The 25,710-nt window shown below is 41.3% G+C and overlaps 1 protein-coding gene across 6 annotated transcripts in view; it reads right to left on the bottom strand.

Annotated features, from left to right (window-relative positions):
* Positions 1 to 25,710, bottom strand: part of chd9 (chromodomain helicase DNA binding protein 9) — a 270,685-nt gene that overhangs the window by 18,553 nt on the left and 226,422 nt on the right. For 3 of the 6 annotated variants that reach the window (XM_078210878.1, XM_078210884.1, XM_078210882.1), the window contains 11 exons: positions 19,925 to 20,084; positions 19,467 to 19,556; positions 12,425 to 12,528; positions 11,409 to 11,562; positions 10,854 to 10,911; positions 10,596 to 10,632; positions 10,277 to 10,484; positions 5,955 to 6,163; positions 3,639 to 4,541; positions 2,362 to 2,522; positions 1,893 to 2,165 (listed from right to left, as the gene is read on the bottom strand). In XM_078210878.1, coding sequence (XP_078067004.1) covers positions 1,893 to 2,165; positions 2,362 to 2,522; positions 3,639 to 4,541; positions 5,955 to 6,163; positions 10,277 to 10,484; positions 10,596 to 10,632; positions 10,854 to 10,911; positions 11,409 to 11,562; positions 12,425 to 12,528; positions 19,467 to 19,556; positions 19,925 to 20,084 — 2,357 coding nt within the window. The remainder of the gene's footprint in view (positions 1 to 1,892; positions 2,166 to 2,361; positions 2,523 to 3,638; positions 4,542 to 5,954; positions 6,164 to 10,276; positions 10,485 to 10,595; positions 10,633 to 10,853; positions 10,912 to 11,408; positions 11,563 to 12,424; positions 12,529 to 19,466; positions 19,557 to 19,924; positions 20,085 to 25,710) is intronic. The other 3 variants (XM_078210880.1, XM_078210879.1, XM_078210881.1) reach the window with 3 other exon arrangements.

The following is a 25,710-nucleotide window of genomic DNA, read 5'->3' as shown; positions in this document are numbered from 1 at the left end:
CGCCGAGTCTGGACAGAATGGCAAGTGACCCAAAATTGTTGTGGGGTTGCACAGACTGACTCTTGTTCCAATCATGTGAGGAGGTATTTCCGTCTTTGTCCGCTTGACTAATACAGGGGACACGCCTTGTGGGATAATAACTTGCTGAGTGTGGTTTCACTATGGGCACAAATATTCCACACTGCAGCATCTTAAGTAGGTACGTCCGATGAAAAGTCCTCCGAGAATTAAAGATTAATTTCCTGAATACTAATGTTTTAAAGTTTATTATTGTCACAAATAGGCTTACATTAACACTGCAATGAAGTTACTGTAAAAATCCCCTAGTCACCACATTCTGGTGCCTGTTTAGGTACACTGAGGGAGAATTTAGCAATGCACCTAACCAGCAAGTCTTTCAGACTGTGGGAGGAAACCGGAGCACCTAGAGGAAACCCACACAGGTGCGGGGAGAACATGCAGACTCCACACAGCCAGTCACCCAAGCCGGGAATCGAACCCGGGTCCCTGGCGCTATGAAACAGCAGCGCTAACCACTGTGCTGCCTTAATGTAAAGCAATCCAGAAGAAAAAAAAAAATCATAAGGGATTAAAAATATAGTAGATGGGAACAAAAGCCGATTGACCGAATGTTAAGAATCATCCATTCGGGTAAGCAAGAATCTGCTCGCTTTGCAATTGATGTGAGAATGCAGCAAGCTGCAGGCGTGGAGATAGTACATGGCCAATGGAGATGGTAGGGAATTCAGAGGGAGGAGATCATCCAATGAAGTCTTCTTTATCGCATCCAGGGTTGGCAACTCTACTCCCGGTGCAAGGCTGAAAACTAATTTAGTGCAAAGTATTCAGTTCATCTCCTGATGTTAAGGGATAATTGCAAAGTTTAAGAATCGGATAAATCAAAGTAGCTTACATTCTCCCCAAACTTGACAAAGTTTGAGAAATTAGTATTTATCTACAATGCAATATGGTTATGATCATTTTCAAAGCGGCCACAAAGACTGAGAAACACGTTCTTTGTCTTCTCAAAAAAATCTAGATTGGTGAAATCTGAGAAAACTATTTGTTACTGGGCTAAGAAAATTATTGTTCAAAAGTAGTGCCTCTCAACTCATCCAATGTCATGATTTCCATCGCTCCCAGGGCAGAGAAATTTGGTTGGTTTGTGAAAATCTAACAGAGTGTTTTAAAATGAGAGAACCTCAAAAATCTTCTCAGCCTCGCTCATTTGTTCTGCAGGTGTTGTAGCATTAAAATAAGTATCAGTGCGACTGCATACCACAAATGTTAATCCATATCCGAGTACCTGCCGTCACTTGAAGCTGCCAGCTCAGCACTTACTTTGTGTCAGACGTCCCAATATTTACTGACAGTTGTGACACAGGGCAAAAAGCTGATCATGCCGATTTATTTTAAGAAATAGAAAACAAAAGCAGACTGTTCAACTTTAGAAGCAGAGAATTAAAAAGAAAAAAAAAAGCTCTTTCTGCATCGACTACAACACATGCTGTGCCATCAACCTTCAATCACAACCCGATACGTTCGTTCTGTATTAAGAATCCACAGGTTCAAAGGCCAACAAACAGCAAGAAACCACAAAATGCAAAGCATTAGGTAAGCACTGTTGCTAGGAAAGCCTTCAGAATTGCAAAGGGGTAAAGCAGAAATAAAGATTTCAAAATGCTGCGCATTACAAATACAGCTCACATCTAAATAAATGTTCTTTAAAATTAACAATGGTTATAAAGCACAAAGGAGTAATGTATATAAAGTGTGCGAAGGAAGTAGTTCAGAGTGAAAACGCTGCTGGCAGCCAGATGCGCAGTAGCATGCTGCACACTGCAAAGATCTGCAATTAGAATCAGATCTAACAGTAATAAAAATGAACATACGTCATTGATTTTCACTGTAAACTCCTTTTCTCGCACATGCTTCTTCACCTTTGTGAACTGCGACAAGAGAGAATTATCTTCTTTAACGCCCTGGCTTCCCGACGTTGTGACAGCGGAATCACTGAAATTCCCCATGGCGGAAGGGCTATCGAGCAGTTTTGTTGTGTAAGATGAGGTCACAGCGTTGTAATCGTAACTTCTCCTTGATGGGATCCAATTTCCTTTCAGCACCGCATGGCATATGCTATCAATTCTGTTGATCATTACGCGGTCCTATGTTTTTAAAAAAAAAAACGCCTTTAGAAATTTCTTGTAAACTAATTTCAATGCTCTGAAATAATTTCTTTCTGTAAAATGTTTAACCCCTCGAAGTAGAAACTAAAACCCAAGAAATTTACAGCATTGCGCTCTGCCTAAGATGATTGTAACTTGAATCGTCCAAGATGAAACCGTCAATTTCAGTTCATACCTTTGGCCAGCAGGAGGCAGCAAACCTATGTCTTTCTTGGAGGAAGTGACTATCAGGCTTTCCACTATCTGGTAGAAAGCTGTCCTGTGTCTCATCATGTGTGATACTGAGAGACGCTACACTGTCTTCATCGTAGGTCTTCAAGAGCTGTGCTGTTGTGCCTTTAAAGAAATGTAATTGATTTTGCATTAAAATAGTATTTCAATACAGCCCTGATTCGCAGCTGCTAATTCACATTTTACAGACAGCAAATCAACAATTCAAACAAAGCAGAGGGTAGTGACTCAACTATGGCTGATAATATTTATACACAGATTAACCCAGCCTCCATCCCATCTAAGGGCAAGATGCCCGAGATCTGCTCAGCTACAATTTGGCAGAGATAGGGCTTCTATCCTACTTCTCTCAGCTCTAAAAAGCCAGATGTTGCTGCTTCAGGTATTACAGATGTTGCTGCTTCACGTATTACACTGCCTGCACCGTATTGTATTTTGCTGTTCTGTGCTCTAAATGCCCAGAGGAACTGTTCTGTACATGCCGCCGCAATGTGGCAGATGTGGCACAGAAGAAAACCTGGTTCAGCTTGATGCATATATGCTTTTGTGTGCAAGGGATGGTGATCTTGTGAGTGGGCAATTGTGAAATGTGCTATTCTGACATACAATTGTTTTATTAAAATTGGGCGGGTGTGCCTGTAGCAACGTTACACCACTGGTACCTTATATCACCGATAACTGACACTCGAGACACAATAATAATTGCTTTCTAGAATATTGTATTGTTATTTAAAATACACGTAGTAATTTTTATTGTCAAAATGAAAGCCACTCCTGGCTACAGCAGGAGGCAAACATATTAGTAATTTCTTACATGTGTTCGACCTACATTCAAAGCCTAAATGCACCTTTTAGTAAGCATCTCTGGCACTAACTACATTTTTACTCGAAATAATAATTGAACTAGTAATTTTGACTGCAAAAAAGACTTACCCACAGAGACTGCGCCATGTACATATTCATATCACTCATATTATCCATACATCTGAAATGCTATTGGAATTTTAGCTAGCAGAATGCATGGTATCTGTTATTTTGGTGGAATTTAGTTAAAACTACTTCAGCTCAAACCTTCGCCACATCTATACATCATTTCTGAAAGACTATTGAAATCTCCATCGTCAACAGCTATTCTTTCCTGCATTTTCAAAGACACTTGTTCATTTATGCCAACCCAGCCAATGTTTGGCCGAGGTAGGAGTTTCAATAAGTGGCACTTACAACCTGTAGTGGTCTGTTTATCGTCGCTGTCACTATCTTCAGAAGAGGACGATGAGGAAGACGAGGAGGAGGAGGACGACGAAGAGGATGAGGAGGACGAGGATGACGATGAGGAGGATGAAGAGGAAGAAGAAGATTGTGATGAGGATGATGACGACGACGATGATGAAGGTGAAGATGACGAAGAATTGTCTGAATCAGAGTCCGAATCTGAGCTCGAGTCAGAATGTTCTCGATTAGCTTTCCGTTTGTTGAGTACAGAGTTTGGTGTAAGGGGTTGAGTTCTTGCTGCAACCATACATCCATCTGGATCTGGGTCTAATTTGATGCCAGTCTTCTTGTCTAATCGGTTCTGTAATTGAAAACCACCCACAGCACCCCAATGTTCTGACTTCACTTTACTCTTAACCTCAATATGCATTGTGTCCTCATCATCCGATGAATGTGGCTCCTTTTTTACACTTGCTGTCCTTTCACACTTTACAGTTTCAGTCTCGGACTGATTTTTCTTATCCTGCAGCTTAGGCGGTAAATGAAGAGGTGAGGATGAAGATGGGTACTGATGGTACAAGAGTGGCGTGGAACTCCTAGATTGCGTCACTTTGTTCTGGCTGTAGTTTCTTTGAGCCATCATGAAGGAAAGCTCTGAATCACCGAAAATGTGATAATCAGTCTTGCTGACACCATGCTTGGCTGCTCCAATGAGCAACTCCTTGTCATGCTTTCCACTCTCCCACCATTCTGGCAGGTCTGGGCCTGGTTGGCACAACTTCAACCGCTCGTCTAGTTGCGGATGGCGAAGAACTTGTTCTCGCACTTTCCGAAGCAGCTCAATCCGATAGAGTGTCCTGGAAGCGCGCTCCTCTGTAATAGGTTGTATGAAAATGGGTGGATCGAGAAGTTCTGGAGTAAAAAAAAATGAATTTTTTGCAAGTTAATCTTGAACTTTGAACTCCAATAGTTAATAACAAACACTAACAAACTCCAGGCAATGCAACATTTTGACATTATGCCATAAATATTGTACTGGGCACCTTTACAGATTCCTTAAATACCATTTCCGTTCCTACATAATTCTGATACATCTGATCACAATGCTCTACTGCCAGTATCAAGGAGATTCAGGAGAGTTTTCTGGTTACATTGCCTAACTGGGAGTTGGAATAGGAGTTCATATATATATATATGGAACTTTCACCACTTACTTGACTAGAAGTTTGAATCTATGAATTAAAGATTGAGGTTTGAGTGCTGTATCAATACAGAACCGTTTCAGAATCAGTTACATTTAATTCAGTTTAGCACTTTGAAACGATGCATATTGGTCAAACCTCACTCAGACATGTAATTAACATTGGGACAGACAGAGAGAACACAGGAAATGCACTTTGACTAATAATCTCAGCTTTAAATCATTTAGTTCAACAAAAATACTTTAAAACACTCTAGCGCCCTTGTCCTTTTTTCCTTTACTACCTACATTTATTAATTCAAAATAAAGACAGCACTTTTAAAATGAATTGATAAAGCATGGTTTTACATGGCCTGAGGCTGAAGGCAGCATGTACTGAGCAATATAACCTGTCACCTCTCTGCATTACGTTTTGTTTGATGGGAGCTTGGTGAACGAATCCTGCTAGCTTTGGGTGAGGGAGGTGCATAGACTTTGAAAATTTTAGTTTTTAAGGGACTGAGAATAACCTGTATAAATGTTGGTCAGGATTCAATATGTGCATATTATTGTATTGCACAATACTGTATCAAACTCTTCGTAACCTGTCACCTCTCTGCAGGCCCAGAAGTTCTCTCTTATTGTTGCTACTGTGTATTTCTTGCAATTCTGATGCAACAACACAAACTTTTAATTATCACCAAATCATGATTTACCATGTTCCTTAATTGGAGAGTCATCATATCAACAATGATGCAAAATCAACTGTTGTTTCCTCGAAAGACTCGTAGGTAAAGTTAGCTCCAAATGGCAGTGATTTATGAGAAGGAGGAAGAACTCTCACCATTGGCACTGCTGCTTGTGTAAATCTAGCACATATTGAATCCTGACCAACATTTATACAGGTTATTCTCAGTCCCATAAAAACTAAAATTTTCAAAACCTATGCACCTCCCTCACCCAAAGCTAGCAGGATTCGTTCACCAAGCTCCCATCAAACAAAACGTAATCAGGACAAACGCACGATTACTTGTCCCCGAGGCTGCTGGAAATGATATGCCCTGATCATATGATATAGAAGCTCGAAAATGACATTCACTAACTCATATTAATATGGATAGGAGGTAACCTCAAGTTATCTGTACCTTCTTTCTCTTTGGGCGGTAGACGGCAAACTCTTCGACACATGGCAATGAAAGCATAAAGGTACTTCTGCAGACTCTCATCCGTCTTCTTATTCAGCCTGGCGATAGCTCGGAATTTGGTCCAGTCAAATTTTTGCTTGTCTGGATCATAAACGACACCAAAAGTAGACACAACTCTGTAAAAATCAGCCTCTTCTCGCCTGGTCCACCTAATGGAAAAATGATGGATTAGCTGCTCTGATATGATGTGGCCTCAGCATCTACTTCAATTAAGTTACTTCTCACTGAAGCAATCGTCTCTGACAGCATTGTTGTACCAAATCAAAATGTAACATTCATGTTTTCTAGTCTACTAAAGGGATAACTCTAAATCATATAAACTGACAAAGCTTAAGAGCTAATTGATTATGTTACAATACAAATGTACTCCATTTTATATGTCTTGGTGGTGCACACTTTGCATGAACTAAGACCACGTGTACCTGCTGTCCAAACTCTATCTCTCAGGATGATTAGTGCCCTGGGATATCTGAAGGATCAGCACTAGGCAGGACTTTCATGAGTGGACATTTTCTTTTATTCATTCATGGGATATGGACATTGCTGGCTGGCCCTAGTTGCCCTTGAGGTGGTGGTGGTGAGCTCCCATCTTGAAATGCTGCAGTCCATGTGGTGTGGAAGGATGTGAAATGACTTGCAGAATTAAGGGTGTCTGTTACTTCATTGCCAATTCCCACAAAGTGCTAAGCTGAGAAATTAATTATTTTGTTTGAACACCAGTGAATTGGACAGACCACCTTGTGAGCAATCTCTCCCAGTCTGTTTACACAGCAATTCACCACCCACTGAAATTTCCTCAACATTAACTGGAGTAATACTCGTTCTGCTGCTCTAACCTTGAGGTACAGAACTGATAGTGGACCGGACTGGTTTGGTTTGATAATGGCACTGGCATGGTACACTTGAGGGTGGGCCTCTTTGAGATAGGCAGCAGTGGTATCAAAGTGAACCATTGTCCACCTTAATTATAGTGATTCAACTGCTCGTTATTCAATTATGTCCAAGTTGCAAGTAACTTCATCATCTTCGGTGGGTCCTCACATGACTGAGCAGTCCAATGCTGAGTTAGAATGGACGTCAGCAGAACAGGCAGTTCGTGTTGTCATTGTTAGTGTGCTTGGGGTGGGAGGGGAGAAGCATCTTCAGCTGCATCACTTCTGGCCGCCTTCTGGGAACACTTGACATTGCGAATTTGGTGTCGATGCTCCTCTAAGCATGTCAAACTAAATTTCAGTGATCACCTTCAGATGGCTGGTTGGCTTCCAGGAGAGGTGGTCTGCAATTCACAAGTTTGGAAGGCTCTTCATTTTTCAAAAAGAGATGCCCTCGTATCATTTGTACTGACCAACTTGATGTTGATTCCCCACCGAGATAATTCCCCTTAGGTCATCTGCCTGAGGATTCCGTAGCTATCCATGAGAACATAGCTGCACATCGAAGTTGGATGGTGGTCTCTATGCTCTTGAATTCAGTGTAGTGAAAGGCTTTGTTGCTTATGACTTTGGCCTGCAATTGAATTCTCATGGTGGAACTGTTCCAGAGCTTGGCACTTATAGTAGACCCGGGATTCTGCATCTTACAATAGGGTGGTTAGGACAATGGCCTGGTAAAGTTTAACTTTAGTCTTCAGCTTAATGCCATGCTGCTTCCAACCATGATCATGTAGTCAATCATAGGCAGAACCTGCTTTCTGGACACAGCACTGACAGCCTTATCAATTTTGACAACCTTACCTACCAAAGTATTTTCCACAACCTTGACACTAATGCCATCGGTGGTTATGTCTGATACTTTATAGCATGTGCTTGGTGCTGGCTGAATCATAATCTTGGTCTTGGAGACACAGATTTGGAGACCAACATTTCTGAATGTACTTGAGAAATTGCTACAGTCTGGATGTCTTCCTCGTTGTGGGAAGCTGGAGTGAAGTCTCAGCATACAGAAGTTTATTTATTAGTCACAAGTAAGGCTTACATTAACACTGCAATGAAGTTACTGTGAAATTCCCTTAGTCGCCACATTCCGGCACCTGTTCAGGTCAATGCACCTAACCAGCATGTCTTTCAGAACATAGAACATAGAACAGCACAGCACAGAACAGGCCCTTCGGCCCATGATGTTGTGCCGAGCTTTATCTGAAACCAAGATCAAGCTATCCCACTCCCTATCATCCTGGTGTGCTCGATGTGCCTATCCAATAACCGCTTAAATGTTCCTAAAGTGTCTGACTCCACTATCACTGCAGGCAGTCCATTCCACACCCCAACCACTCTCTGCGTAAAGAACCTACCTCTGATATCCTTCCTATATCTCCCACCATGAACCCTATAGTTATGCCCCCTTGTAATAGCTCCATCCACCCGAGGAAATAGTCTTTGAATGTTCACTCTATCTATCCCCTTCATCATTTTATAAACCTCTATTAAGTCTCCCCTCAGCCTCCTCCGCTCCAGAGAGAACAGCCCTAGCTCCCTCAACCTTTCCTCATAAGACCTACCCTCCAAACCAGGCAGCATCCTGGTAAATCTCCTCTGCACTCTTTCCAGCGCTTCCACATCCTTCTTATAGTGAGGTGACCAGAACGGCACACAATATTCCAAATGTGGTCTCACCAAGGTCCTGTACAGTTGCAGCATAACCCCACGGCTCTTAAACTCCAACCCCCTGTTAATAAAAGCTAACACACCATAGGCCTTCTTCACAGCTCTATCCACTTGAGTGGCAACCTTTAGAGATCTGTGGATATGGACCCCAAGATCTCTCTGTTCCTCCACAGTCTTCAGAACCCTACCTTTGACCCTGTAATCCACATTTAAATTAGTCCTACCAAAATGAATCACCTCACATTTATCAGGGTTAAACTCCATTTGCCATTTTTCAGCCCAGCTTTGCATCCTATCTATGTCTCTTTGCAGCCTACAACAGCCCTCCACCTCATCCACTACTCCACCAATCTTGGTGTCATCAGCAAATTTACTGATCCACCCTTCAGCCCCCTCCTCTAAGTCATTAATAAAAATCACAAATAGCAGAGGACCAAAGCACTGATCCCTGTGGCACTCCGCTAGACCGTGGGGAGAAACTGGAGTACCCGGAGGAAACCCAAGCAAACACGGGGAGAACGTGCAGACTCCGCACAGACAGCGACCCAAGCCGGGAATCGAACCCGAGTCCCTGGCGCTGTGAGGCAGCAGTGCTAATCACTGAGCCACCGTGCTGCCCAATGCTATGATTATGGCCATCTGACTCTGTTGGAGGCACACAGTCTGCAGCGATTGAAGAGCTTCCCTGAAAAGAACCGAACGTTGATGCCAGCATGCACATCTCTTGTGGCTTCTTTAAACATTGTTGCAAAGAGATTGAAAAATTGGGAGCCATGATGCATCTTTGCTGTATGACACTGGTTACCACAAAACCATTGGACATCTCACCACAGGCACAAACATGTCCAACCAAACCATCATGCAGCTGGCATAGGATTTTGACAATCTTGTTCAGACATCCTGCCTTGAAGAGCAAGTTCCTCTTTAATTATCAGCTACAATAAGTGTACAAACTCTGCAGAGTGGGCTTGGTGACAGGCCATATGGCCATGGTTCAACCTTGGGAAAATATGCATTGCTCAATAGCTTTCAAATGCTGAGGTTCATGTTCTGAGGATCAGAGTTGGTGCTAACAGGTGAATTTCTAAGAAAAGCGAACTGATTAATGTATTGTCTAGAAACAAACTGATACTAGGTGCAGGAAGAACACTAGATTCCTACAATATGAAAAGAGTGTAATTGTAAATATGGCAAAAAGATGCACATATTTTGTAGGTTTCAACTGCAATTAAGTAAAAAAAAATGTTCAATAGTGAACAAGCATGCAGAATGTTTCAGAAGTGCTACGGAAAGATTTCTATTTAACAATTTCCTTTTGTTTGTCATTAAAGACTCCAGTTCTCTAGAACAGGAAACCTTAACAATATCAAAACCAATGGAGTAAATGACCTAGGAGGAGAATTATTCCAAGCATTAAAGGAAATAGATTTATATAGTCAGTGAGACGTTATGACACAGAAAGAAGCCATTCAGCTCAGCAAGTTCATACTAGCTCTTTGTAGAGCGGTCCAATCAGTCCCGTTCTCCTGCTCTATCCCCATAGCCCTGCAAGCTTATTTTCCTCAAGCTTGTAGGTTTGAAGTGAGGGGTGCCATTTAAATGTAAACAATCTTGGAGAAAACACCACTGACGTTATACTATGATTACTCCTGCATGTACCTTTGCTGCTTCTCGATCTTCGCAGCCTCCTTTGCTTTTACAGTGTCAGCACACAGCCGTCTTCTCCTATCTCCTTTTGTTTGCGCTTCCTGTTTAACCTGCTCTCTCTTATTACTGCGCTGATAAGCAGTTACAAGTCGACGCAGGCGTGTTGTTAAAGCAGATGCCGTCGGCCAATAGAGCAGATCACCTTCCCCCAAAGGACCGTCTAAGATGAAATAGAAAGGGGCCTTTTTATCTTCAAGTAAAAGGCAATCATCTAAAAGATCTAATCTTTAAATCTAGTTACAAAAAAAACATGTTAACACTTCATTCTCACCTGTAATTATTAGATCCCCAGGAGAAGATGCAGCATCCTAAAATAAAATAAGTTTCAGAAGAATTGTTTTGAGCTAGTTTTACCCAATTTTAATAAATAGAACAAGATTTGTACATAGATGAGAACTATTCATCTGTGCCAAACTAATTTTCACTATTAAGTAATATTGTAGCATTACTATTACAAAGAATATCAGTTTTGCTCAGGAACAAAGTAGCATTTACAATATATATCAGAATTTTGTTTTCACTTGCACACCTCCATTTCATCCTTGAATAATGGTTGAGTTGGTTTATATTCTGGGTCTTCACCATCCCTGTTAGAAAACCCATAGATTAATTAGAATATAATTATCAATTAATAGTACTTTTATCAAGTTTATAGACAGTAGCAATTTACACAGTATAGAAAAGACAAAGAGATAAAGATTTAACCGGTCAAAACTAACACATGGAACCCAACCCCGCAACCCATTTTCTCACTCAGGTCACTCATATCGTTCATCATCATCCAGACAGAAGGAAATTATGTCCCGGGGGTTGGGGGGAGGTGTCATTAATTCTCCAAGCGTTTGTTAATTCTATTCTACGATCAACCAACGTCAGGTATGAGTCAAGAGGGCTAAGCAGGTGGTACCATTTCCTGATAGACATGGAATACCTTGCTTCTCTGAATGGCAGCCCCTCAAGCGACGTGACCAGAAAACTAAATATGCTCACCCAACTGAGGCGAGCAAATTCTAAAACAAAGCATCTGTGAGATTATGGAAAGAGAGACAAGTAAATGTTTGAAAAATAATGTTAACCACTTCACCATGTTGATTGAGAGTAACCATACCCCTCTGCACCATCTGCAAAGGTATCATTGCCCCTCTGCTCTGCTGCAATCGCTTTCTCATCAGGTTTACCAACTCTTTCTAAGAAACAGAGTGCAGGGTCATTTCTCATTGTATTATACTTTTCATAACCTGTGAATAGTAAAAATAAAAGATCTGTTAGGGGAGAATAATACGAGACCAGACATTACACTAACACTAATGTATCCATTTCAGTTAATTCTGTCTTAAAACTACATACATTACACAGAAATTACAACATGGAAACAGTTTTTTTTATCCTGTACTTTAAATTTTCTAGCTAATTCTCCACCTCAGCATTATGTTTTTTTGTGAGAAATATATTCCCCAACATTGAAAAGGTTTTAACAATTTTACATTTTTAAAAGAAACTCTACTGACCGAGTGGAAGGATAAAAGTCATCCCAGAAATGTCCCAGATCCAGATATTTCTGGGAACCAGCGTACTGTACAAGTGTTTTCATAACTACTTAATCTGAAATGCTGCCAGCGACTTTGTGGCAAAATTAACACGAACTCTGTGGGTTCGACAGTTTAGTTGTCATGGACTAGCAACCCAGTGCCTGAGGGTATAAATTCCTCCCCGAAATGCTGGTACTGATGTGTTATTTAAATGAATAAGAACGTTATGCTATGGCCAAGCACCAGGAAAAATGGCCACAGGCCAAGAATTGGTTCAAGAAGGCAGCCCGCCACTAGGAAAGGGCGATAATTGAATCTTTGTAAAGTTGTCATGTGCATCCCAAGAAGAAATAAAATTTGAGACAACTGGGTGTTACTATGAGACACTAAGATATCAAATACAAGCATATTTAATTATTTTGTTTTGGATATGGATGCATCTCCATGCCTGACTATGCTGACTGTCTATTCTTTGATTCCCTCACTTCCTCTCTGAAAATTCCACTGGAATGCTACAAATAGCGCAGGAAACATTTAATATCCTAAAGTGGTCTCACCATCTTTAACTCACCGTGCTTGAAAACACCAATGAGCAGTGATTTGTCAGCATCCACATCCCACCATTCAGCAGGGATCTCAGACTGTTCAGGCTCAGGAACCCAAATGTCAATCTCACTAAGGAAACAATGGTAAGTTCAGTCAATGGCCAAATTGTGTGAAGGCAAGAAAGTAAATTGTGCTCATTAGATCACTGATCGAATAAATTTTATCAGAATAATTTCGTACGGTTACCATTTTTCTTTTTGTTTCAAGAGATTTTTAACACAACAGATTTTTCTTGCAATCTTCTACATTCCCCGTTAAAATGAATTACGATTCTTTGTATTCCTGCACCTACACCCACAACCAACCCGACCAGTTGAGATGTACCCACTTCTTATTCAAAGTCAGATATAAAGCTCAGTGAGGGGGCATCCATTCTGCTTCCAAAAAGAAATATCAAAATACTTTCTAAATGATGAAGGACTAGGAATTGGGGAGGCCTTGGACTTTGATGGCAGATCACTATAAGAGGATACATATAATATTTGGTTGCTGGCCATCTTCTCAAAAGGAGTTGGAGCCTTGTTCAGATCCCACCTGGAGTGCAGTGCTCAGTTTTGAGCAAGGCACCACAGGGGGTTATGTAGGAGGTACGGTCCAGACCAGCAGAATGATTGAAGGCTTTAAGTGCTGAATTATAAAGGGCAGGTTAAATCCACTTAATTCGTACCCTCAAGTTTAGAAAGTCGAATTAGGACAGTTAAAATGATAGAATTATCCAACAGCGTAGATATAGAGGAACTGCATGCTTGCAATAAATTCAACAATTAAGCTGATCTTAGAAAATCTTGCAAGGCCGACTGTTATAAAACTAATATGTTTTAAATGCTAAAATTAGCACTAAATAATTGACCCTATGTCTTTGCATCTGGAATCGCTCATTAGGTTAATATTTAAATCTGACTGGGCCATTGATGGCGGAAGAGGAGATAGGTTCTGAACAGAAAGTGAGAAAGCCAAACTTAAAGTCAGCAGCGATTATTTTCTGTATCTTTAAAAGCTGTTTACACAGCAAGGCACCCATGTTTCTTCTCATTTGTTCATCTGGGAGCTAGTGACTTTTGTGGAGAAAACCCAAAATGCAATTGCTCAAAACTTAAAAATTAACTGCACTTTGGGGAAACTGACTACCTTTAATGGTTAAGAGGCAGAAAGAAATTCCAACTTGCAGCATATACTGGGGTGATTATTTTTCCCCGAATTTAGCACTTGCAGATATTACAGAGCGTTAAAAATGATGCAAGTGCAGACTTAGTGTCGTCACATTTACCCACTGAAAAGTGAAGGTTGACTGAGGGCAACTGGAAACTCATGCCCTGTGCTGATATGAGAAATGTGCATCCGGTAAATAGCTTTCCCCATGGTTGAGAGCTTGAAATAACACTAGCTACATTATGAAAACAGTAGCACTTTAAAAACTTCATTACAGTCTGTGTTTAAAGTTTATTTATTAGTGTCACACGTAGATTTATATTAACACTGCAATGAAGTTACTGTGAAAATCCCCTAGTCACCACACTCCGGTGCCTATTTGGATACACTGAGGGAGAATTTAGCAGTTAGGCCAATGCACCTAACCAGCACATCCTATGGACTGTGGGAGGGAACCGGAGCACCCGGAGGAAACTCACAGGGAGAACGTACAGACTCCACACAGACAGTGACCCAAGCCGGGAATCGAACCCGGGTCCCTGGAAATGCGAGGCAGCAGTGGAGAGGTTGGGGGGCGGAGGGGTGGGGGGTTGCAGTTTTAAGGCTGGCTAGTATTTCAGCAACATCCTGAAATTCCAAATTCCTTGGATATTATTGGGGTTTTTAAAACGTGGGTCATTATTAGTTAAGTGCACAAGTCTTATTAAAAGAAAGGAAACTTGCCACATTTCTTTTTTTAAGCAGAAGTCAATCCAGAAGCTTAGTCTTTCCCCCACAAAATGAGTTTTCAAATTTGTCAGAAGTGATGAGCATTTGTTATTTTGATGGTTGGCAAGTTTTCAAAAACACTGATTGCATTTTGCTTTCTCTTTGATCAGAACGGTGTGGTAGTAATTGTACGCTTAGGGAAATATTGCAAATCAAGTACATCTGCTTTAATTTTTTTGTGACCACATTTTGTCTGATGATGTCATGTTCGATCACAATTATCAAAATGCAAGAAAGAATACAGTAAAATGGAGATTTAAATCAAGAGAAAAGGTCGCAGTAGAAAAATAAAAGAGGCAGTGAGTCAGACTGTGAAAGGATATTTAAATGAGATGATTTTGAAGTAGTTAATTTGGTGTATTGCACAGAAACGCAGGGCAGCCTTACAATCCTAACAGGAATCATGTTTAAGATTCTAAATTTACTGTTTGGGCCTGGGTAAGATGCTCTTTCAGAGTCGGTGCAGGCTTGATGGGCTGAATGGCTACCTTCTACGCTGTGGGGATTCTACAACTCTTATATAATGGTCCCATGGGTGGCTGCATGTATATAGTATGTATTCCGTAGAACCATAGGAAATTAATAGCACAGAAAGGGGCCACTGAGTTCACTGTGTCTGCACCAGCCAAAAATAGAGAAAAAAGAAACTAGCCACTCATTTTAATCCCACTTTTCAGCACCTGCTCCATGGCCTTGCAGGTTACAGCACTTCAGATGCAGACCCAGGTACCTGTTCAAATATTCAGATACAAATACTCCAGAAATGCAGCAAGCACAGCTGCTTCAATACTATTATATGTAATTGACTTGCTTGGAAACAAACAAGGAACTTTGCCATTTAGCTTACAGCAAGCAGATTTTTTTGTTTTGACTTGGATGCAGTGACATCGTGCACTTTACTGAAGCTTCCTCAGCTGGTTCTATATTCCATTATTGGCCACATCTAAACTACAGGGGTGGCGGTGTTGCCACCATCGCTAAATCACATCGTCGTCTCCTTCCTTGCTTTCCTACTCTTTCAAGCACCTCATTTTGTTTCACCCATCACCTCTCCTTTCAAACCCTTGTTGTCTACAACCACATCAAGCTCCAACAGAAATATTATTTCATTTCCTCCCTCAGTCTTTGCACTGTTAATTATTCATTCTTAGGTAACATCAATCTCTATCCTTACTCTCCTTGTCCTGTGAACTCATTAACCTTGTGGCTTCCTGTACATTTTGCTTCGTATAAACTCTCCCACCAATATTCAGAGCCAGCCACTTGACCTGGTCATTGCCCATCGTCTTGCTACTCACACGGATGCAATCACTGACCTCTGCCTTGCATCCCTCAGTATTCACAACTTTCACTCCCTTCCAACACTATTTCCTTTTTCATTCATACTTAGAAAATAAATTCACAATTACCAACTATTTCCTTTCACCCCTCTGCCCAAACCCCCGGTAACCGCAGCAACAGGTTTAAGTACCTCATGGACCTTTGTCACTAAGACTACGACCACCTATCCATCTGCTTCTCCCCTTTCACAGCAAGTCAAATGCCCCTGAAGCCATTCCCTTAACTTAGCTCTCTGTATTTTGTTTATGGTTGTTTTGGTGCTATGACAGAGGCAGAACCTTGATAGATGGGGTGCAAAGAGGAAATTGTGTGAAAGATGGGCAGACAGTTCACATTCAAAATAAAACAATTCAGATATCTATTATCGTTCCCTACACTGTGAAACTGAACAAAAATTAAAATTTTAGGTCAGCTTTTTTCTTTTATTCTTTCATGGGAGTCAGTGGCAAAGCCAGTATCTGTTGCCCAATCCAAATTTCCCCTGAACCAAGTAGCTTGCCAGGCCATTTCAGAGGGCAGTGAGAATCAACTGCATTGCTGTGGGCCTGGAGTCAAATGTAGGCTAGATCGGATAAGGATGCAGATTTCCTTCCCTGAAGAACATTAGCAAACCAGACAATCAGTGATGGCTTCATGGTCACTGAAAGTTTATCTCAATTCCAGATTGAATAACTGAATTCAAATTTCACCAGCTGCTGTGACTGGATTTGAACCCACGTCCCCAGAACATTAGCCTGACCCTCTGGATTATTAGTACAGCGACATTACCACTACGCCAACATATCCTGCCCCCTCCCCCCCAAGGATTTTAAACAATAAGATAAGGGAGCCATAAAGAAAATTTAAAACAATTTTGGGTTGGAGCATTGGTGCATTTATCCTTCCGTTATGAAGATTAGGAATTAAATCTTTTTATAAACTTCTTGTCAATTTTGATAAAACCAAGCTTCTCTGCTTGTTTCCTCAGGCTCATGAGGATTAAAGGTCAGTGGCAAGATAAAATGAGTTTTTCCTCACAAAATCTTCACAATACAATGAAATCTTTTCCTGTGTTGAGCAATATGAAATATTTCTGGAGGTCACCCACAAACAGGTCAATATTCAATATTTCTTACCAGCTTGAAAGTCAATAACTCAAAAAAGTGATCAATTTCAAACCATTCTATGGTGATATTCATGGTTGCACAATTGTTATGCCCACTAGCTAAATGTTCCCATGGGCCAATCACAGTATTTTAAACAAGCTACAGTTAAAAAGTGGTACCCTAGGGGCCAATTAGCAATGCTCATCTTGCAACAGTGAGACTTATCAGTCATACTTTTCTCTTTGGCCAATCATAGAACTGCAAAAGAAAGGTCCGTTTAAAAGAAAGCATTTCAGCAATTTATAGTTGTATAATTAACAGTAGCGTGTAAGCTGTGGTGCAACTGGTAGCAAACGCGCCTTGGACTTGTAAGGTCCCAGGTTCAAATCCCAGACTAGACCTTGAGCACAAAACACAAAGGCTGGCACTGCCAGTGCAGTACTGAGGGAGTTCTGCACTGTTGGAGGTGTTGTCTTTCTGATGAGATGTTGAACTGAATCCCCTTCTTCCTGCATGGGTGGATATAAAAGATTCCATGGCACTATTTTGAAGAAGGGCAGGGGAATTATCCCCAATGTCCCAGTCAATATCTATTATTGCTCAGTCAATATTACAAAAAACAGATTATCGGATCGATTGCTGTTTGCAGGAGTTTGCTGAGTGTAAATTAACCATCACATTTCCTCCAGTGACTGCATTAAAACAAAATACTTCATTGGCTATAAAGTGCTTTGAGGCTGCCGCCTCTGCATGCTCTGCATGAATGTGAGCCTTGTATTCCTTTATCTTCTATTTTTGAAACTGGCAGTGTCAAAAAGGAATGGACATGCATTCCTAGAAACGACAGAAGAGACTGATAGACAAAAATAAAAAACATGAAATGTTTACAGAAACATTGAGTAATTCTACATTGTTTTTAAGAAAATGATCCACACAAAAAAAATTCCCACCAAGAAGAAGCAAATAACAAGAGACCATCAATAAAAGCTGACACTCAAATCCACAGGAGAATCCTCTGAGCTGCCCGGTTGGGTCCCCACTGGTATCCCAAAATAAAATTTACAATACACAAATTGAAAGCTAGAGCTTGGATTTTTCAGTAGCAGCCTGAGATTTGATTATTTGGGCTTAACACTCACGACCTAAAGCCCAGTAGTCACAACAAAATAGTAACTTTCTGTAGGACCTTGTGTATTCAAAACTCAACTTCCCTTGGTGCTTCTTACCAAGACTCTGCACATATGAACTTTGGCGCACAGACAATTTACACCCTTGCCTACTTGCACATCTGTGGCAGAAAGCACATCACTCCCACGCAAAAGCTATTCAGCACAAGCCACATTGCACTAACAAACAATGCTAACTCTGACAGCAGAACCAACCAGGGAACCTAATACCAACAGTGAAACACAGCAGCAGTTCAACTAGGATTTCAGCATTCCTTGAATTTCTAAATCAGTTACATGATTAACCAAGTTCCTAGCCAAAGTTAATGATTCAGTAAATGATCAAACATTACTGAATTACTCACTATCTAACTGAACTTAATCACTGCATTATTAATTTAAGCATTCTGTAACTAATTTACCATTTTAGTAAATTATCAATGCATTAAAAAAATCTACATACATTGAATGCCTTTAAAAACCAACTGAGTTCCTCACTACAGCCAATAAAAACTGAATTTACTGGACGGTTATAATAAGCCAAATATTTTCTTACTAGTATGCTGATGAAGTCCCTCTGACACTTGCCTGTTCTACAGTTGCTAGTTCCTTTGCTGGTGGCCGTTCTTCCACCATCTAGGGCATAATTTAGGAATGTCATTCCTGAACATCTCCACCTCTTTACCTCTACGTCTTTTATGACTCTCCTTAAAATCTACTTCTTTGATGGTCTTCCTTTCTATGTTAAACCTGAGAGATCATTCTCCTTGGGACAGAAAAGGTTAAGGGAGGGGATCTAATAGAGGTTTCAAGACGAGAGATTTTTATAGAATAGAAAGTGAAAAACAACTCCTTCTGGCAAATGAGTCAACAGCCAGGAGTATTAGATTTAGAAATCACTGTCAAAAGATCGGAATAGAAGATGAGAAGAATTTTTTGACCCGGTTGTTGAGATTTGGAAAGCTCTACCTGAAGGTGGTGGTGGAATATGATTCAATTTAAAAAGCGAGTTGGACAAGGATTCTGAGAAACGTTTAGGATTACAGACAAAAGGTGGGTCTTGGACTGAGCAGGACTGATCACGCAAAGAGCTAGCGCATGAACGATGAGCCAAAATGCTGTAAGTTTCTCTTATTGCAAAGGTGCTATATAAATGCAAGTTATTGTTGGTCGCTCAATTGTTCACTGAAACTGTAAGAACTAGTTTCAATAAGTAGTTAATCATGGAAGATTAGACAATTGAAATGATTGCTAATCTGCAAGAAAAATAGAAATGGTGCTAATATTCACAAGCTCAAGAACTTTTGAGATTATGGCCAGAATTTTACTGTCCCGCCCGCCACAGGAATCAAAGTGGGTGGGGCCGGACCATGGAAAGGTCCGTTGACCTTGGGGGGTGGGGGGTGGGATTTTATGGTTTCAGGTCTAGCAAGGCCGTAAAATCCCGCCCTACAAGTCAGACTTTTCAGTTCGAAGTACGTGTAACAAACATTCTTACCCAGCATCCACTCCATCAAGCACCTTTTCCAACTGGTCACCAATTACTTCTTGCTTCAGATAATACAACATTCTTACTCGCAAAAGCACCCTGAGTGACAAGAGTCAGATAGAAACTAATTTAGGCACACAATGCTCACCTTAAGTAAGGCTGTTTGACAGATGTTGTATAAATTATTGAGAAAAAGACACAAGCTGACAAACTCAAAAAATGAAAGCAGTTTATCTTTCTTAACCATCTGTTGTGTTTGTTAATCGTAGGTACAACCACTTGTCTGTCAAAAGGTATGGGTGCACCTTTATACACTGGCCACGTCATTACAATTTTGCACCATGCTCAGTTAAACATTTTTAGACATATCACCAACTAGAAAGCATTAACAGTAGAGAAAATACTTTTATGTTACAAGAATCAATGAAGAATTAGTACAGGAAGTATCAAGCAACTGCCTGACTTACTTATTGCAGTGGTGTTTTAAATGTTTCTTGTAGCCATCATCCTGGAGCAGGTGTTCTGGGTTATATTTCCTGAGCCACTCAGCCTTCTGCATGTCAAATGTGCTTCCCTGGATCTTAACCTTCTTCCCTTTCCGGCCCCTCGGGACGGGTGCAGACAAACCTAATCAAAGAGATCAGAACATAACTTAATTCTAAATTTGGTTTTGAGGGGGGGAAAATGCAGAACAGGTAAGGCAGGTTTAACTCCAAGCTCAAGTACACTTATACAGTCGCACACCAGAAGGCTAATAAATGAGATGATGCAGCCAAATTATTTGCATGTCACGATCAATATAGTACAGATAGGAGTTCACAAATCAATATAGCGCAGAAGCAGCCCAATCAGCTTACCTTGCCCGTGTGTTCATATTAAAACTGAACATAATCACTGTTTACCTACAACAAATACGACTTCGACCTATTTAGTATGAAGTGGAATGGAAATAACCAGGATTCGATATAGGAAGTAGATGACACATTGTAATAAATATATACTTAAATATTGTTGAATCTGTCATATCTTTTGATTCTGCCATATGCTGTAGAGTCACTTAAAATTTCAACATGAAAACAGATCCTTCACTGCTTTATTGCACTGTATTTGCAAAGATATTTGAGAAGACTGTTATAATCTATACTCCATGTTGTCGGGCTTCTATGTTACAATGTTGAACAGACAGCATAACATGGCATCGGGTTAACAATCTGGCTTCTGAGCACACAAGATAATTTCTAGGAAGTTGCCTTTCACTATTTGTGGTTCTCATCGGATGAAGAGGGATATGGGCCAAATGCGGGCAATTGGGACGAGCTAAGGGGTTAAAAAAAAAAAGGGTTGGCATGGACAAGTTGGGTTGAAGGGCCTGTTTCCATGCTGTAAACCTCTGACTCTAGTAGTACACCAGTCAGGTGGAAAGCCAAGTTTGTCGATAAAGACAGAGTTGGGCTCTGATATGACTCCTCCCATTGTTGAACAGCTTGCCAATGCTAATGTTGAGACTGCTGCATCAACACCGTAGGGCGGCACAGTGGCAGTGGTTGGCATCACTGCCTCACAGCACCAGAGACACAGGTTCGATTTCAGCCTTGGGTAACTGTGTGGAGTTTGCACATTCTCCCTGTATCTGTGTGGGCTTCCTCCGGGTGCTTCAGTTTCCTCCCACAGTCCAAAGATGCGCAGGTTAAGTGGATTGGCCATGCTAAATTCTCCCTGGTGTCCAAAGGTGTGTAAATTAGGGGGGGATTAGCGGGGTAAATGTGTGGGGTCACGGGGATAGAGCGGTGGGTGGGCCTGGGTAAGATGCTCTGTCGGAGGGTCAGTGCAGACTCGAAGGGCCGAATGGATCCTTCGACACTGTACGGATTCTATGATTCTATGAACACCAACTGTTTAAGTATTGGGATGTGTCCATAATCCACTGAACTGCATACCACTGATCAATTAATGGCTCAGGAAGTAGGAGAAAAATCAGCACAAAAAATCCTATTGTCTTTGAACATTATCAAACATACGGGGAAGATTCTAATGTGTATCCAACAGCAAGACTTGGTATTCCAAACACACAGATGTAGATCTGAGACCATTACCTCCAGTATAACACATTGGAGTTCATGGCTTTTGAATTACAAAACATTTAATTGTAGAATGGCCATAAACTGGTATTTACTGGTTTCCTTGCTACTCAGTGAGTAGACTTATATTTCTAATACCAAACTCACACTCATCCTCCTGGTAGCCCATAAGCATAAACATTGAAAAACATGTTTTTCCAAAATCAATAATTTACATACTTAGAAAGAATCATAGAGACACGCAGTACAGGAGGCCATCCGGCCCATTGAGTCTGCACCAACCACATCCACCCAGGCCCTATTTCCATAACGCCACACATTTACCCTGCTAATCCCCCTGACATTAGGGTCAATTTAGCGTGGCCAATCAACCTAACCAACACTTCTTTCAGGCTGTGGGAGGAAACCGGAGCACCCGGAGGAAACCCATGTAGACACGAGGAGAACGTGCAAACTCCACACAGACAATGACCCAAGCCGGGAATCGAACCTAGGTCCCTGGCGCTGTGAGGCAGCAGTGTTAACTACTGTACCACCGTACCGTGGAATACAAATTGACACTGGAAGCCTCCAAAGATCTTTCTGAAAACTGGAATCAAGTTATACATCAAGTGTAAAATGTGAAGCTCTGGTGTGGGTGGTCGCCATTTTAAAATGTGAAAGAAACATAAGATGGGTAATTCTTATTAATGGCATGGTTTACTGAATTAATTATTTGTACAAAGATACTTCTAACCACTATCGAAGCTTTTTAAAACGTCAAATTTTCTGTTTTTGGCATCCGTCACAAAGAATCCCATCAAATTCATGCGAGTCACTTTGGCTCTGGCATCATAAGGATCCCACTTTGGATCAGATTTGTCACTTTCACTTTCAGAAGCATCGCTCCGCCAAAAAATCATCTTCCTCTCCATCCTTTGAAGTAGATATTCTGCATTTTTTGAACGACAGAGTGTGTACTAATATGATTTGACAACAAAGCCACACAAAACATTAACTGCACAAACTGCAGTGTGGGTTCGCTTCGGTTCTGTGGAATCTGAACATGTTCCAGACTAATGAGTTGCACCCTTTAAGGAAGTGACTGCGAACATCTATTTTCAGACATTATCGATCCATAACTGCACTTCATTCTCATCCATCCAACTGTTGTCATGGACATGCTCAAAAGCTCCTTCACGAAACGTCATGATTATAAAGAAAACAGCACAGGAACAGGCCCTTTGGCCCACCAAGCCTGTGCCGATGCACAGTTTCTATCCTTCTGTTTGTCATCCACTCATCTGTCTAACAAGATACGTCTTAAACATTCTAATATGCCTGCTTCCACCACCTCCATTGGCAGTGCTTTCCAGGCACCCACCACCCTCTGCGTGAAAAACTTTACCCGCACGTCTCCCCTAAACCTAACTCCTCTCACCTTAAACCTGTGCCCTCTTGTAGTTGACCTTTCCACCCAGGGAAAAAGCCTCTGATTATCCAACCTATTTACAGCTCTCAATTTTGTAGACCTCTATCAGGTGACCCCTCAACCTCCATCTTTCCAGTGAAAACCATCCAGGTTTATCCAACCTCTTCTCATACGCAAAACCCTCCAGGCCAGGCAACATCCTGGTAAACAGTCTTTGTGCCCTCTCCAAAGCATCCACGTCTTTCTGGTAGTGTGACGACCAAAATTGCACGCAATATTCCAAATGTGGCCTAATACAGCTGGGACATAACTTGCCAACTTTTATACTTCATGCCCTGGCCGATGTAGGTCAAGCATGCTGTATGCCTTCTTGACCATCTTATCCACCTGAGTTGCCACTTTCAGAGATCTGTGGACCTGTATGCCCAGATCCCTCTGTATGTCAATGCTCCTGCAAAGGTTCTGCCATTTGCTGTATAAAATCGGCACCTCCCTCTGGATCCTAAACTTCCTAATTCACAGACCACAATCAGGAAGGATAGGCAACAACTTCTCCTCCACGATCATCTTCAACACCGCTGCCGCACAAGGCTGTGTTCTCAGCTCCCTACTATACTCCTTATACACCTATGACTGTGTGGCCAAATTCCCTTCCAATTCGATTTTCAAATTTGCTGACAACACCACCGTAGTGGGTCGTATCTCAAACAATGATGAGACAGAGTAGAGGAATGAGATAGAGAATCTGGTGAACTGGTGCAGCAACAATAATCTCTCCCCCAATGTCAACAAAATGAAGGAGATTGTCGTCGACTTCAGGAAGCGTAAAAGGAGAACATGCCCCTGTCTACATCAACGGGGACGAAGTGGAAAGGGTTGAGAGCTTCAGGTTTTTAGGTGTCCAGATCACCAACAACTGTTCTGGTCCCCCCATGCCGACACTATAGTTAAGAAAGCCCACCAACACCTCTACTTTCTCAGAAGATTAAGAAAATTTGGCAAGTCAGCTACGATTCTCCCCAACCTTTACAGATGCAGCATAGAAAGCATTCTTTCTGGTTGTATCACAGCTTGGTATGGTCCCTGTTCTGCCCAAGACCGCAAGGAACTACAAAAGGTCATGAATGTAGCCCAATCCATCACGCAAACCAGCCTCCCATCCACTGACTCTGTCTATACTTCTCGCTGCCTTGGCAAAGCAGCCAACATAATTAAGGAACCCACGCACCCTGGACATTCTCTCTTCCACCTTCTTCTGTCGGGAAAAAGATACAAAAGTCTGAGGTCACGTATCAACCGACTCAAGAACAGCTTCTTCCCTGCTGCTGTCACTTTTGAATGGACTTAGCTTGCATTAAGTTGATCATTCTCTACACCCTAGCTATGACTGTAACACTACATTCTGCACTCTCTCATTTCCTTCTCTATGAATGGAATGTTTTGTCTGTATAGTGCACAAAAAGCAATACTTTTCACTGTATGCTCATACATGTGACAATAATAAATCAAATAAATCATAATTTGCACTTGAATTTGATCTTCCAAAATGCATCACCTTATATGTTTGAAAATTACCATCGGCTTCAATTTCTTTCCAATGATCATGCAAGTCAATGACTGTGAATGGCGTCTTCTCATTTCCTATCATTTTCACTGGAACTCTTTCAAAACTTTCCACTCCACAGTTTGGCTTCTGGACATGTCAAACCTTATAGATGCTTCATTGCTGATGTGACACCATGGGTATGTATGTTTTTCATGATGTGGAGATGCTGGCGTTGGACTGGGGTAAACACAGTAAGAGTTTTAACAACACCAGGTTAAAGTCCCAACAGGTTTATTTGGTAGCAAAGGCCATTAGCTTTCGGAGCGCTGCTCCTTCGTCAGATGGAGTGGATATCTGCTCTCAAACAGGGCATACAGAGACACAAAATCAAGTTACAGAATACTGATTAGAATGCGAATCTCTACAGCCAACCAGGTCTTAAAGATACAGACAATGTCTGTATCACATTGTCTGTATCTTTAAGACCTGGTTGGCTGTAGAGATTCGCATTCTAATCAGTATTCTGTAACTTGATTTTGTGTCTCTGTATGCCCTGTTTGAGAGCAGATATCCACTCCATCTGACGAAGGAGCAGCGCTCCGAAAGCTAAATGGCATTTGCTACCAAATAAACCTGTTGGACTTTAACCTGGTGTTGTTAAAACTCTTACTATGTGTGTTTTTGGCAGTGTCTGATTGTTGGACTGCTGGAAACTGGTATTTCTGACATCAAGGTCTCTTGGTCGTCTTTGAATAATCTTGGTCTTCTGTCACAATACGAGATTGTTTTGTTCCATAAAGTGGTTACATCAACTAGCATGCTGGGCTGAAATGTTTACTGGACTCAGGGTTTAATTTGCCCCACTTTAGTGGGTACATACAAATTTACATTTCTGATGTTGATGCAATAATCCGGAGATTTTCATGGACCTATTCCAATATAGACTTCTCAAGAATAAGGCAATAGCTGGTCCCTGTCCTGATACCGCATTTGGTCTTGGACATCATCCTCAGGGCGGATTTGTCCTCCTTTCACTCTCACACCAATTTTTCACCAACACCAAACTCTCTCATTGCAGCACAGTTATTTGATGAGCTAGCAAATGTTATGGCTTTTAACTTGAAAGCAGCTTTGCACTTCATTCATTTTGCTGGAAGACCCATTTCTGTTCGTAACTTGCCATGCCACGTGTGGTCTGCTCTGTGCAAGTGCGTCTCA

This window comes from Mustelus asterias, chromosome 4, assembly GCF_964213995.1.
Source record: "Mustelus asterias chromosome 4, sMusAst1.hap1.1, whole genome shotgun sequence".
Lineage (NCBI taxonomy): Eukaryota > Metazoa > Chordata > Chondrichthyes > Carcharhiniformes > Triakidae > Mustelus > Mustelus asterias.
Note: the sequence above shows the minus strand (reverse complement) of the source record. Positions and strands in the feature narration are given on the sequence as shown.